General features: G+C 45.1%; 1 protein-coding gene across 2 annotated transcripts in view; it reads left to right on the forward strand.

Annotated features, from left to right (window-relative positions):
- Positions 1-14419, forward strand: part of TAB2 (TGF-beta activated kinase 1 (MAP3K7) binding protein 2) — a 55102-nt gene that overhangs the window by 23736 nt on the left and 16947 nt on the right. For both annotated transcript variants that reach the window (XM_066605450.1, XM_066605451.1), the window contains one exon: positions 11565-11751. In XM_066605450.1, the coding sequence (XP_066461547.1) occupies positions 11650-11751 (102 nt within the window). In that variant the 5' untranslated portion in view covers positions 11565-11649. The remainder of the gene's footprint in view (positions 1-11564; positions 11752-14419) is intronic.

A 14419-nucleotide genomic window follows, 5' to 3' on the forward strand; every position in this document is an offset into this window, starting at 1 on the left:
TTGTTGTCCTTCCTTGTACTACTTTTTGTGAAATATTAACTGCTACATACCAGGAACACCGCATGGGACCTGCCATTTTAATAATCTTCATACGGTGCCAACATACTCCGCAGCACTTTACAAATCAGATGTTATGTGTACAGACATTAGCTAATAAACAATTGGAGTAATAGGAGAGGGGGTAACAAGAAGTACAAGTGCTTGTTCTGTACAATAGTTTGGCCATCTTTTAGATAAACAGGGTAGTTTACATAAAGCAGTATGAGCCGGTTACTGTATGTACAAATATGAAGGGCAGTAGGGTATTTGTGATACTGTGGTCAGGCTCTGATGGAGAGTGTAGAATGGAATAAACTGGGAACTGTTAGATTAGGGGATGTGATCGGCCCCCTAAAGATGTGTGCTTAAAATTGTGGGGGTTTAGGATTAACCTAACTGTCTGTGGTGGTATATTCCAGAGAACTGGAGCAGCTCGGGAAAAGTCTCTGAGATGAGCTTTTGAGGTTCGGACTATGACGGAACTTGTTCTAAGGTCGTTAGTAGAGCGAGGAGCATGGGGTAGGGCGGGGGTGTAGGGACGTTCCAGCATTGTGGAGAGCTTTATGGATAAGAGTGAGGAGTTTAAAGCCCCTTGTCCTTGACCGTGAATTCGCCGGCAGTAAATCGCCGGCTAATCATGCAGGCTGAAGCTTTCCATAGCGTTGCTATGGAAAGCGCCGTCCCCCTGTCTACGAGCGGAGAATCATTGCGATTCTCCGCTTGCGGCCAGCAATTCGCAGCAAGCTGCGAATTGCCCCAATTCTGTGCTGTCAGCCTATCTGTCAGGCTGACCTGTGGAGAACTGTGTGCCGGCTCCTGCTCCCAGGCAGCGGCTCCCCCGGGAGCCATACTCATTGAATGCCCTGTCTCTTCAAATTTGTCACATGCACACTGTTACTCTTTATTAGAGAATGTGCATAGAGAGTCACCTGAAAAGTCGCTCTACGTGTGCGCCAGCTTCGTGGGTAAGCGGCACGGGAATTTGGTACACAGTTAGTATGAAATACCGCTCAAAGGTGATGACAGGCTCCCTTTAAATGAGGAAGAAAAGATGTCAGAGAGGTTATATATTCTAGGCATGAGACTACTGACAGTGGAGGAGAGAGACTGGACAGGGTTTGATGGCTTAAGGTCTTTAATATGGGTAGTAGGGTGAGAAAGAGAGGAGCCTGGCGACTACTTCTGTAATGTGTCAAATGCTGAAAGTGAACTAGAGGAAGTGCAGTAAGAAAGGAGATCAAAACTCACCGGGAATTTGGAAATTATTTCGGCCAGATGTCAGCTTTCTCTTTGAAATAAGTGGCTAGGTCTACAGCACAAAAATCTGTCATAGGTGACTGCACTTTGTCTACGGTTTGCAGATATTGAATAGTAAGATGAGTGATGAAATGGGCTTGTGTGGCATGGTGAAGCCCAACGCAAGAAGTTCTGGACTTAAACTTGTAATGGAGGAAAGCTGCTGATGTCTGACTGCCTTCACAGGTGGTAAAACAACCAAAAAGCAACAGAGTGCTTAGTGGCAAACCTCTCCTATAAATCAGTAGCAATGCAAAAGATGAAAATGGTGCACATCTAGGGAGCACACTAGAGTTCCCCGCTGCTCCCTACCTTTGGGTGAGCCTTCAATGTGAAATAAAGCCAGGAGTGGTGCTTCCCTTCAGGGGATACTTATTCAGAGAAAAGCCACAGCAATAGGTGCTGCAACATGTTTTCGAGGTTGATAGCCAAGAGTTCCTTTTTCTCAAGCAGATGAGGTATACATTAGTATAATAGACAAATATATATAATATATACACACACTCGCTGTTGAAGAAAATCAAACATCTAGAAGTTGTTGGTATTAGTGTATCTTGACGCCACCAGGAATTCCTAGTAGAGTCAAGATTGACAGGGGGTAACGCCCCTGTCCCTGATTGGCTGGACAGCTTCCTCGGCTGCAGGTCCTGGAACGCCAGTATAAAAGGCGTACAGCGGGGGCCACCTCCAGCAGTGAGTGGGTTCCACGTCAGGGCGGCTTAGGAGCCAGAACCTCCTCCCCGCCGCCCCGTGACTGCACAAGCGCAGCGCGCCTTAGGCAGCAGGGAACCGCAAAGTAAGTTATTTTGCTGGGAGGGGCTGTGAGCGAGCACTGATGTGTCTGCCGTAAAGAGAATCGGCGGCCGGCCCTACTAGCTGTGCTTTGCCGAGAACGGCTGTGAGGAAGCACTGATGCCGGCGGAGCAGAGAGACGGCGGCCGGGCATTGAAAAAGGGGTGAGCCGGCGGCCGCTTATGACCTCATTGCTGAAATGGCGGCCAGGCCAAGCACACGCTGCAGCGTGTGGATTTATTAGTGGCAGCGCTGCAGGCTTACGCTGAGGATTACTATTCTGCTTAGCCTTACATTATGACATGTAAATGCTGGCAAAGTATGTGACGATGAGGTACAAATTCGCATAGCTGTGTGTAAAACGTGTCCCCATAGCAGTACCTTTCACCTTGATGTAAAAACACTTGTTTAAAATTTATTATGCAGAATAAAATGAATCCTATGTAATATAACTAAAGATGAGCGAACGTAGCATCGCTATTTTCGAGTACCTGGCTACTCGGGTGAAAAGATTCGAGGGGCGCCAGGGGGCGGCGTGGTGGAGCGGGGGGTAGCAGTGGGGGACAGGGGGGAGCTCTTTCTCTCTCCACCCCACTCCCCTCTGCAACTCCCCGCTCACCCCCGGCGCCGTCCGAATCTTTTCACCCGAGTAGTCAGGTACTCGAAAATAGCGATGCTCGATTGCGAAATCGCCCTTAACGAGTACGTTCGCTCATCTCTAAATATAACCCTTGTCTCCCTGGCTTGAGGGATCAGCACTCAGAAAGAATAAGGCTGACTGTCCACGGGCGATAGTCATAGTGTGATCTGTGAAAAGCTTTCCATGGGCTAACTATGGAAAGTGCAGCCCGACATCCACGAGCGGAGAATGATAGCGATTCTCTGCTCGCTGGACAAAAATCGCAGCATGCTGCGATTTGCCGCAATGAGCCTATATCTCCCCTGTGTTGGAATATTGCTAGCGATATTCCATCACGGCCGTGGACATATTTCTGTAATAGGTGGTCAGGATACTCTGGAAGGTTGCTAGTGGTGGACCCAATACCTGAAATTATTGGTAGTTCTGGCGATCGGTCTGTGGCTTTATGTATCTTAGGTAAAAAGTAGAAGTAGGCCACCACAGGGCGCCAGATACAGTTCTTTTTCATTTTTAGTAAGATAATTATGGGAAGCCGCCTCTACCAACTCAAAGCCTTTTTAAAAAAATCTTTTAACATGTTCTGCGGGTGTCGTCTTGAATGTTCATGCTGTTTGAGATATCTTTGTCGCCTCTATTAATGCATTGAAAGAAAGAATTGACAAGCGTAGATCAAACATTTGCAATGGGTATGAAAACCATAGCGTATCTAGACATTTTTTAACACCATAATAAAAGTCTGACAGATATCCCTGTCACTCCAATAGGACAAATGTCCACCGGGGAGTTTCAGAAATAAGGCTGAAATGTATTGGATATATCCCTTTAACACCTTGGTATGTTATGGGTTAAATGCAGTCTGAGTCCAGTGATGAATACAAATAGACTTAGTTCTTTCCACAGACCCCTCATCCTTCACTACTTTTAGCTTTTAACTCTTGCTTTTTTATCCCTTAGATTTACCATTTTATAACTTTGCTTTATTCTGTACACTTTTATTGATCTATTTTATGATAATGATTTTATGTTCCCCATGTTTTATATTTTTGTTAAGGTCTTCCTTTTTTATCTAAAAAAATGAGGTACCCAAAGAAACAGGAATTTTTATTAAAAATAATCTATTTGTACATTTTGAGAATTCAGTCTCCTTCAAAGTATTCTCCATGTGAAGCAATACATTTGTCCAAACTTTTTCCACTGCTCAAAGCATTTTTAAAATTTGCCGTTATTGATGTCTTTTTAGTACTTGTGTCATTTTTTGTTGTTTTTTTTTTTTTTGTTTCATTTCTTCAGCATCAGCAAAACGTTTCCTTTTTTGAGGTCTATTTTTAAGGCCGGTTCACACGAGCGTGACGGGCTCCGCCGCGGAATATTCCGCAGCAAAGCCCGTCACGGCACCCCCCAGAGACCCCATACTTACCAGCGGAAGATAGCGTGAAGACGCTTCCCCGCCCACCGCCGCCGCATCATGTGACATGCCCACTGCGTCACGTGACGCGGCCGGCAGCGTCATGTGACGCAGCGGCGGTAGGCGGGAAAGCGTTTTCACGCTATCTTCCGCTGTGTTACAGCGGGAGATAGCGTGAACGGACGGCTTCCATTGACTGCAATGGAAGCCGTCAGCGCGTACACCCGCGGCAAATGGAGCATGCCGCGGGTGAGGATGGGAGATTTCACGGTGTGGAATTCCGCGGTGGAATTCCGCACCGTGTGCCCTGAGCTATTAGGTTCAATAGAACCTAATAGCAGCGGGCAACGCAGCGGATTTTCGCCGCAAATTACGCGGCGGAAATCCATTCGTGGGAAGGAGGCCTAACCCTAGGAAAGTTGTGTGAGGTGAGGCAAGGCTGTAATTAAGGCCATTTTTTCGTCAATTGCTTCCTTCTACGCATGTCTGCTTCCTTATAGGCTCTTTGTATCATAACAGTATCTGTGGCTCTGTGTCCCTCCCCCCCCCCACTTGAAACAAAATTTCACTTCTGCATGTTGTTCGTATAAATCGGCCATCACAAAATAGGCCTGACTATTGTATCAACCTCCAAAACGCGCTTCAGTACCTGCTGCTGGGACTTCTCTGAATAAATATTCCCTGAAGGTAAGCATTTCTAATGGCTTTTTCGCATTGAAGACTAACCCGGATGTAGGAAGGCTGTTGGGAATGGTTTTCCTCTTCTGCATCACTACCAGTGTTTGGACCTGAGCGCTAGCTATTGATTTTGGTCCTTTTGCCACCTATTTTTGTCACTGGATCTGAGTGTCTCTGGTGGTAGATTTGGTTCCCTCCAGTCACTGTGGCTGTGGATAGACGGGGGTTCCCTCTACTCCAATAGAGATTGTTATAGAGATTGTCTCATAGTGATTGTGTCCTGCATTCAAAAAAGGTGCCCCTCTGGCCTGCACATTGATGTAAACGGACATTTTTTTTTTAGTATAACAACCCTCTATCCCCCTTGTTTTTCACAAGGCACTATACGTCTTGAGAACTTGATCAGCCAAGTCAACCCCTCACTTGTACCTATTGTAGTCAAGGATGCAGTCTCTTTGACAGTTTCCCACTGTAGCTGGGGCATCCATAGGAGCCCCAGTTGCAGGGGGAAACAGCCCCTGCAGTGACAGTCACTGGCAGAGCCATACAGGGTCTAGTCTGACCCTCCAGCTCTGCTGTAGCAGGGAACCCAGACTGTCACATGACCCCCCCGGGCTCCTGATGTGAAAGTTACATGTTACTTTCACTACACAGTGCTCATTTACAGTGCCTGGTCCTTAATGGGTTAAAGCAAACTCGGGTTGGGGGGAATGGGGGATTTCCAGATCCCGCCCAGTGTAGTAAGTGATTTCTATTCTACTTTCTTCATGATAATCCACTTATAGCTGGTTAAGTAGCATAAAGGGGCTTAGTTTTTTCACTTCTTTCTACACTGTGTATTGCCGAAGGCTGGATAACCCGGGTTTCTTCCTCGTGCTGCTCTCCTGACCTGATTAGAATCACACACCTGAGGGTTTATAAGGCTGTTGTGGACCCTTAGTGTGGAGTCCAGTCTGCTGATGGACTTCACACCAGATAAGTCCACTTTCTTCTGGACTTTCTTTAATATAATTATCACTGCTTTACTTTTCCCCATACCTGGAGCACAAATACCTTCTCTGTATTTTGTTCCGGGTCCAGTAGTGGATGCGCCAATTCCCATACATTTTTTCTTGTTGTTCCCAGCAAGTTGGGACATTCTGGGGGCTTAATCTTGGTATCTTTCTAAGTGAGTAAATTTTTACGCCTTATCGTGCTCTCTAGGAAGGTATACGCCTGGACAGACTTGACATTAAAATGCTCTATTACTGGCCTGATTTTATATAATTGGGGTAATTGTTGGGTGGGCACTGCGTATTGTCATCATGCAGGAATTTTATGATTTCTTTAAAATATTCCCTTGATGAAACCATGCGGAACATTGGGGTATGGTATTTTCGCCTGGTTGCACTAAGTACCATGCGCCCAGGCCAATGGATCAGCGGTCTATCTGCAGGAGAAAATATGAAAGATCTGCTGAAAAGAACCCCCTCCCCTCCTACAATGCAGCATGGCGGGGGCTCGGTGATGCTCTGGGGCCGGAAACCTGCAGTATGTGTGGAGAGCAAGATGGATTCAGTCAAGTGTCAGAAATCTTAGGAGAAAACCTCAAGTGCTCTGTGAGGAACGGAAATTTGGCAGTCGTTGAACTTTCCAACACGAGGATGATCCCAAACTTACCTCAAAGTCCACCAAAGCTTTGTTTAAAGGGGTTGTCCCGCGAAAGCAAGTGGGTCTATACACTTCTGTATGGCCATATTAATGCACTTTGTAATGTACATTGTGCATTAATTATGAGCCATACAGAAGTTATTCACTTACCTGCTCCGTTGCTGGCGTCCTCGTTTCCATGGAGCCGTCTAATTTTCAGCGTCTAATCGCCGGATTAGACGCGCTTGCGCAGTCCGGTCCTCTTGTTTTCTGAATGGGGCCGCTCGTGCCTGAGACCGGCTCCTGGTAGCTCCGCCCCGTCACGTGCCGATTCCAGCCAATCAGGAGGCTGGAATCGGCCATGGACCGCACAGAAGCCCTGCGGTCCACCGAGGGAGAAGATCCCGGCGGCCATCTTCAGCAGGTAAGTAAGAAGTCACCGGAGCACGGGGATTCAGGTAAGCGCTGTGCGGTGTTCTTTTTTAACCCCTGCATCGGGGTTGTCTCGCGCCGAACGGGGGGGGGGGGGGGGGGGGTTGAAAAAAAAAAAAAAACCCCGTTTCGGCGCGGGACAACCCCTTTAAGAAGTCTTGGAAGATTGTGGTGCGGCCATCAGTCACCTAACTCAAACCCCATACAAAATCTTAATGTTTTTTTGAAGAAAGCAGTTGCAGCATGCAAACTTGGTAATATTAGTGAAATGGTGGCAATTGCTCATAAGAAATTGGCTAAGATTCCTCAGGAACGAAGTTGGTCAAGATTCCTCAGGAACGAAGTTGGTCAAGATTCCTCAGGAACGAAGTTGGTCAAGATTCCTCAGGAACGAAGTTGGTCAAGATTCCTCAGGAACGAAGTTGGTCAAGATTCCTCAGGAACGAAGTTGGTCAAGATTCCTCAGGAACGAAGTTGGTCAAGATTCCTCAGGAACGAAGTTGGTCAAGATTCCTCAGGAACGAAGTTGGTCAAGATTCCTCAGGAACGAAGTTGGTCAAGATTCCTCAGGAACGAAGTTGGTCAAGATTCCTCAGGAACGAAGTTGGTCAAGATTCCTCAGGAACGAAGTTGGTCAAGATTCCTCAGGAACGAAGTTGGTCAAGATTCCTCAGGAACGAAGTTGGTCAAGATTCCTCAGGAACGAAGTTGGTCAAGATTCCTCAGGAACGAAGTTGGTCAAGATTCCTCAGGAACGAAGTTGGTCAAGATTCCGCAGGAACGAAGTTGGTCAAGATTCCGCAGGAACGAAGTTGGTCAAGATTCCGCAGGAACGAAGTTGGTCAAGATTCCGCAGGAACGAAGTTGGTCAAGATTCCGCAGGAACGAAGTTGGTCAAGATTCCGCAGGAACGAAGTTGGTCAAGATTCCTCAGGAACGAAGTTGGTCAAGATTCCGCAGGAACGAAGTTGGTCAAGATTCCGCAGGAACGAAGTTGGTCAAGATTCCGCAGGAACGAAGTTGGTCAAGATTCCGCAGGAACGAAGTTGGTCAAGATTCCGCAGGAACGAAGTTGGTCAAGATTCCGCAGGAACGAAGTTGGTCAAGATTCCGCAGGAACGAAGTTGGTCAAGATTCCGCAGGAACGAAGTTGGTCAAGATTCCGCAGGAACGAAGTTGGTCAAGATTCCTCAGGAACGAAGTTGGTCAAGATTCCTCAGGAACGAAGTTGGTCAAGATTCCTCAGGAACGAAGTTGGTCAAGATTCCTCAGGAACGAAGTTGGTCAAGATTCCTCAGGAACGAAGTTGGTCAAGATTCCTCAGGAACGAAGTTGGTCAAGATTCCTCAGGAACGAAGTTGGTCAAGATTCCTCAGGAACGAAGTTGGTCAAGATTCCTCAGGAACGAAGTTGGTCAAGATTCCTCAGGAACGAAGTTGGTCAAGATTCCTCAGGAACGAAGTTGGTCAAGATTCCGCAGGAACGAAGTTGGTCAAGATTCCTCAGGAACGAAGTTGGTCAAGATTCCTCAGGAACGAAGTTGGTCAAGATTCCTCAGGAACGAAGTTGGTCAAGATTCCTCAGGAACGAAGTTGGTCAAGATTCCTCAGGAACGAAGTTGGTCAAGATTCCTCAGGAACGAAGTTGGTCAAGATTCCTCAGGAACGAAGTTGGTCAAGATTCCTCAGGAACGAAGTTGGTCAAGATTCCTCAGGAACGAAGTTGGTCAAGATTCCTCAGGAACGAAGTTGGTCAAGATTCCTCAGGAACGAAGTTGGTCAAGATTCCTCAGGAACGAAGTTGGTCAAGATTCCTCAGGAACGAAGTTGGTCAAGATTCCTCAGGAACGAAGTTGGTCAAGATTCCTCAGGAACGAAGTTGGTCAAGATTCCTCAGGAACGAAGTTGGTCAAGATTCCTCAGGAACGAAGTTGGTCAAGATTCCTCAGGAACGAAGTTGGTCAAGATTCCTCAGGAACGAAGTTGGTCAAGATTCCTCAGGAACGAAGTTGGTCAAGATTCCTCAGGAACGAAGTTGGTCAAGATTCCTCAGGAACGAAGTTGGTCAAGATTCCTCAGGAACGAAGTTGGTCAAGATTCCTCAGGAACGAAGTTGGTCAAGATTCCTCAGGAACGAAGTTGGTCAAGATTCCTCAGGAACGAAGTTGGTCAAGATTCCTCAGGAACGAAGTTGGTCAAGATTCCTCAGGAACGAAGTTGGTCAAGATTCCTCAGGAACGAAGTTGGTCAAGATTCCTCAGGAACGAAGTTGGTCAAGATTCCTCAGGAACGAAGTTGGTCAAGATTCCTCAGGAACGAAGTTGGTCAAGATTCCTCAGGAACGAAGTTGGTCAAGATTCCTCAGGAACGAAGTTGGTCAAGATTCCTCAGGAACGAAGTTGGTCAAGATTCCTCAGGAACGAAGTTGGTCAAGATTCCTCAGGAACGAAGTTGGTCATTTGCAACAGGTCATGACAGCAAAAGGATGCTCTACTACTAGACTCTCATGAAGGAGCTAAATAATTTTGACACTGCTGTAGCCATTAAAAATGTAATTTTGTGTTGAATTTGGAGAAACCACTTGTAAGGCTGCAAATCTTGCGGAATGATTGCAGCAGGACCACACGGAAATTCGCAAGATTACGGCACGGGTCTTGAAGCGGCTTCACCGCTTGTATTACGCTGCGGCCATCTCTGCCCATAGAGAGGAGAGAGCCCGCAACAGAAACTGCAATACAATTGACAGGCTGCGGCTTTGAATGTCAGTTTCAGAGCGGCTTGGCTGCAGCGTGTGGACGAGATTTTTGCAAATGTGCACTTTGCTGCTTAATCTTGGGATTAAAATTGCAGGCGGAATTTCCGTGCAGAAAGTTTGCAAAGACATTCCGTGGCAAATCCGCCCTGTGTGAACCCAGCCTTATATTATCGGTAGTTGTGTTTTGAGCTATTGAAATTTGTTCTTTAATTTTATTTTTGTTTTTTGTTCTTTTATCTCAGCTCTGGTCAAAGGTCCTGCTGTGCATAGTCTTCTCCTCAGAACACTGTATAACAGGGATTTTATTTGTTTGTGTGTGTTATATAATATATTTTATTTCTTTTAATTTTTTTTTTTTTTTACTTATGCTGAACTGTTATGGACACGCAGTGGATTTGAAAATCTTCACTATGCCCTTAAACACTTTGCACCCACCATCTCCATATGTCCACGTCCTAATTATTGATGCTCTGTGCAGCTGGAACTCGTATATGCGTCCTCCACTTTAGTGGTGATTCTCACTGTACAGCGCTTTGAAAGTAAAGACATTGGGTTGGCAGTTTGTCAGTTCAACCCTTATGAAGTGACTGATTTGAAATGACCAGCTCTCTGTAACAAAAAGTGGTAACCATAGCGGTCAAAGCGAGCTGAATTATCAGCTAAAGACGGGATGCTGAAAAATAAAATTGGGGTAGTTTTTTTTTTTTTTTGTTTCCGGATATTCCAGTGGGGATAAGTCCACTAGAGTACACATACATTATTCTACCAAAAGTAACTGGACACCTGAGCAAGAATTAAAAGGAGTATTTATTTACGTATGTTAATACTTAGTGGGGCTGGCTTTGGTCCTAATAATGTTGAATACTCTCCGTGGCTTACTTTCTACTAACACTTAAAGGGGTTCTGTCATTAAAGAAAAAAATTGATTCTATACTTATTAATTCTATTCCTCCCCCTTCAGTCTACTTACCAGATCTTCACCTCACCTGCAGTCTGGGGGGGGGGGGGGTCACTTCACCTCTAGCTGCCTGATTTCTTCTCCTTTCTGTGAGGTTACGTACATTACTGTCAGTCTTCTTCCTGCCAGCCAATGTACGTTATGTAACAGTTCACAGGCAGGGGGAGTGCCGATCTACTTCAAAGACTGCTCATGCACGCTGTCTCTGAAATGGATCAGAATTCGTTCCTAGGCAGTGAACAATGTGACCTTCACTGACCGGCCCGGATGAAGAATGTGAGGTGACCTGGGGCACTGCAGAAGCTCAGTGAGGAGAAGATATGTTAAGAGAGACTGACCTCGGGGAGGAATAGGTAAGTATGGATTTTTGTTTTCTTTTAATAGAAGAAAACCTTTTTAATACATTTTAGCTGGTATTTCCATCCATTGATCCTGCATGAGAGACTGACCGCTGGTGGTTACTGTGGTCAACAGATGTAAAATCTACCAGAAATACAGATTTAGCAAAGTTTAACTTGACACACTTAGATAATTTTCTGTGTGACTGTTTTGGCCTTTCCAAAAGCTTTTGCTGTATCGAAATAAGACTGCTTAGACTTCTGTCTGCTCACTCCATACATCCAGGCCTTACATTACTTTACCAGAAAAAATAGTGCATCTTATTGGCAAATTCATTATGCCAGGTTGGCAGTGTAGTGACGTAAGGGTTTCCTTGTTCTGTCGTGTGTCCCCCCCCCCCCCCCTCTCCTAAAGCGAAGCCACATACATATTAATGGGGAGCTTTTTATTTATGTTCAATTCTAGTTTTGACAATGATGGTGAAAAGTGTAAATTTAACATCCTGAAATTGTAGGAAAGCTCCCAATTGGGAATGTTCCAGTAATGCAGGATTTGATATTTGTATGAATATTTTACCTCCTTTTCACTATATTTATTTGCAGAAAATGCTTACAAAGAGATGAGGTTGGGTTCCACCAAGGCCTAGAACTGTACTGATAAGAACAGTTCTGCACAGGCAATACACGAATGGCCCAAGGAAGCTCACAAGTGGACTTCCAGGTTTTAAATGACCTGCGGCAGAAATTCCCAGAGGTGCCTGAAGTTGTTGTGTCCCGATGCATGCAGCAGGTTGGTGTGTTAGATTATTTTTCCTTTGACATTTACTACTTGAATTGGTAGTTTTGACTTTCATTCACCACCTTGTTAAAGGACCAGTAAACTTGTCTCCAGTTTAATTGATCACTTATTTTGCAGTACTTGTACATTTTGCATTTGTCGTGGGGCTCTTTTGCACTGTTTTGTTTTCTGGCATTTTCTAAATGAAAGACAGTTTGAAACAGCAAGTTTTTTTAATTTGTAACTAACGTGTTTTTTGAGAGGGAGCAGGGGGGGTTTAACTGCATTTCTTTTTTGCTTTTGTTGAGTGCTTTTGTACATGCATATTTCAAACTCTAAATAGAAGGCCTATAGGGAAACTATATCCTACACACAGCATGCTGCATTTTGAAAAATGGGGGGGGGGGGGGGGGTGATAAACCCCCAAAAAGTGAGAAATCCCATTGGATGTACTGCATCTTATGTTGCACTATGCATTTCAATGCTACTTCTGATCCAAAAAAAGAAGCCACATTATGGGGGAGGAGGGTGTTTTAAAGGGTTTACACTAGTTCATTGGTAGTTGAGGCCAGATTCATTTGAGCGTACCGCATATTTGTGCGTAAGCGTAGAGTTTTTGTGGAACAGACTTTTTTTTGCACTCGCATCACCTTTTTTTTTTTTTTACTGTACTTTTCTGCATGCATGGTTTTTGCATGCAGGAAAAAAATATGTACTGACTAAAATAGTTTAATGAGTTCCAAATGTGATTTTTTTTCCTGCGCAGTAACGCAGTGTTTCACGCTTCTCCTAGCTTATTTTGACCATCATTTGTGCATCCCCATTGACCTCTATGGGAATTTTTGGTGCACAATTGCACAGGGAAATAGGACATGCTGCTTTTTCACTTGCATGACTGAAATAGACAGGAAAACACGCATTTGAACAATCCCATTGCAGAGAAAATTGAGCCTATTGATTTCATATTGCGTGCGCAAATGTGCACATGTGTATATGGCTTAAAAGGTAATTTTGGCCCATGCCCTACTGTAACCTTTTCACATTGCTTTTGAAAAGTAGCAAGAAAAGGGGGCAGAGCTTAATGGTGGGTCATGGCCTGCCACAACCCATCACATTCACTATAATTTACAGCAATTCTGCGTCGGCTCATAGCAGTCATAGATTTCAGATTCTGGCATATCCTAGTACATTTGGCACATCTTACTTCAGGTTATGAAACATCCCTCTCAGGCTACCTTCACACAGGCGAACGTGGTATTTGGCTGAGCAGCTCAGCCCATTGTCGCGCTTGTCAACGTGCGTTTAAAAAAAAAAAAGCCACAATTTTTTCCTCTTCCAGCATTGCTCATGTGGTGGACTCCATTCAAAGGCATGGAGTTCATAGTTGCGTGAGTTTTGTGTCTCACAACGCAGAGAACTTGTACGAGATTCTCAGCCGTGTGAAACTAGACTGAGAGACGTGTGCCCCATTGTGTGTTTCAGCAAAGCTGCTGTGTGAAACCAGTCTTGTAGTGTGTAAGTAAGTTTGTCTTCCTTCTGAGCATTTGCAGCACAGGCAAAAAACCAGCTGATGTAAGAATCCCAATAATGTCCAGTACTTCTGTGATCTTCTATGCATCTATATTAAGCAGGATACCTCTTCAATATAATAGGAGCTGCACAATACTGTGCCTTGTGGGGGGAAAAAAAATCTCATACGTTTTTACCAAGAGTTCTATTTGGATCACACACATTTTGTGTGTATGTGGTGGTTTTGTTTCGTGTTTCTTCTTATAGAGGAGCCTATGGAAAAGCACCAAAAAATAAATACCCGGAATATGCTGCATCTTCTAAAACGAAAAACTACCACAGACCCAAAAAACACAATACATGAGCAAAAACTCCTGGAAAAATGCTCTTGCTAGTGAATTTCATATTTCCCTATTACCTTAACATCTGTCCACAGCAGTTTTTGGAAAGAACACGATTAAAACGCTATTTTGACAAGGCTGATGGGGATTAAGGCCGCGTGCACACGGCATGCATGGATTCCGCGTAGGGAATCCCACACGGAATCTGGCCGTGTTGCGACGGGTGACCCTGCATAAATGTGTGCGCAGGTGGCGGTGTCCACTCGGACCTCCCTACTTCTGGGTTCTTTGTACTGCGGATGGTCCGCACGGCTCGTTGTCGGACATGGGCAACACATTTTTTTTTTTTTTTTAAACTCCTGCTTTTCCCGCTGAATCCGTGGCACGTCCACAAATCGGACGGCTTACCCTGACTTCAATGGAAGCCTTTATTTTTTGCACTGCATGCTATGGACGCTTATAGCTGCAGAATCTGTATTGGGCCTAACTGTATTGAAATCCCTCCCACACCCCCCAAAAAACAAAACCACTTTTGGCTTAAGTTAAGATGGCCACCTAACTTAGCTGGTCCTTACCATTATGGCGATTCGTGGGAATCCTTCCACCCAGGCAGCGGTTAGCATGAGCTGGTCAGGAACCTGTACAGGAATCTCGCATGCACAGTGTTTGTAAAGCTTTATGGAACCAGAAAATTGAAACTATAGGGGGGAGTGCCTTCTGCCCAGATAAGTGTCATCATCTTTATCACAGAGGGTCATCATAACTGCAACCTTTTGTAGTAGTAGATACAAAATAAAAACTAACTAGTTGTGCACATTTTCTCCTAGCAA

This window comes from Eleutherodactylus coqui, chromosome 1, assembly GCF_035609145.1.
Source record: "Eleutherodactylus coqui strain aEleCoq1 chromosome 1, aEleCoq1.hap1, whole genome shotgun sequence".
Lineage (NCBI taxonomy): Eukaryota > Metazoa > Chordata > Amphibia > Anura > Eleutherodactylidae > Eleutherodactylus > Eleutherodactylus coqui.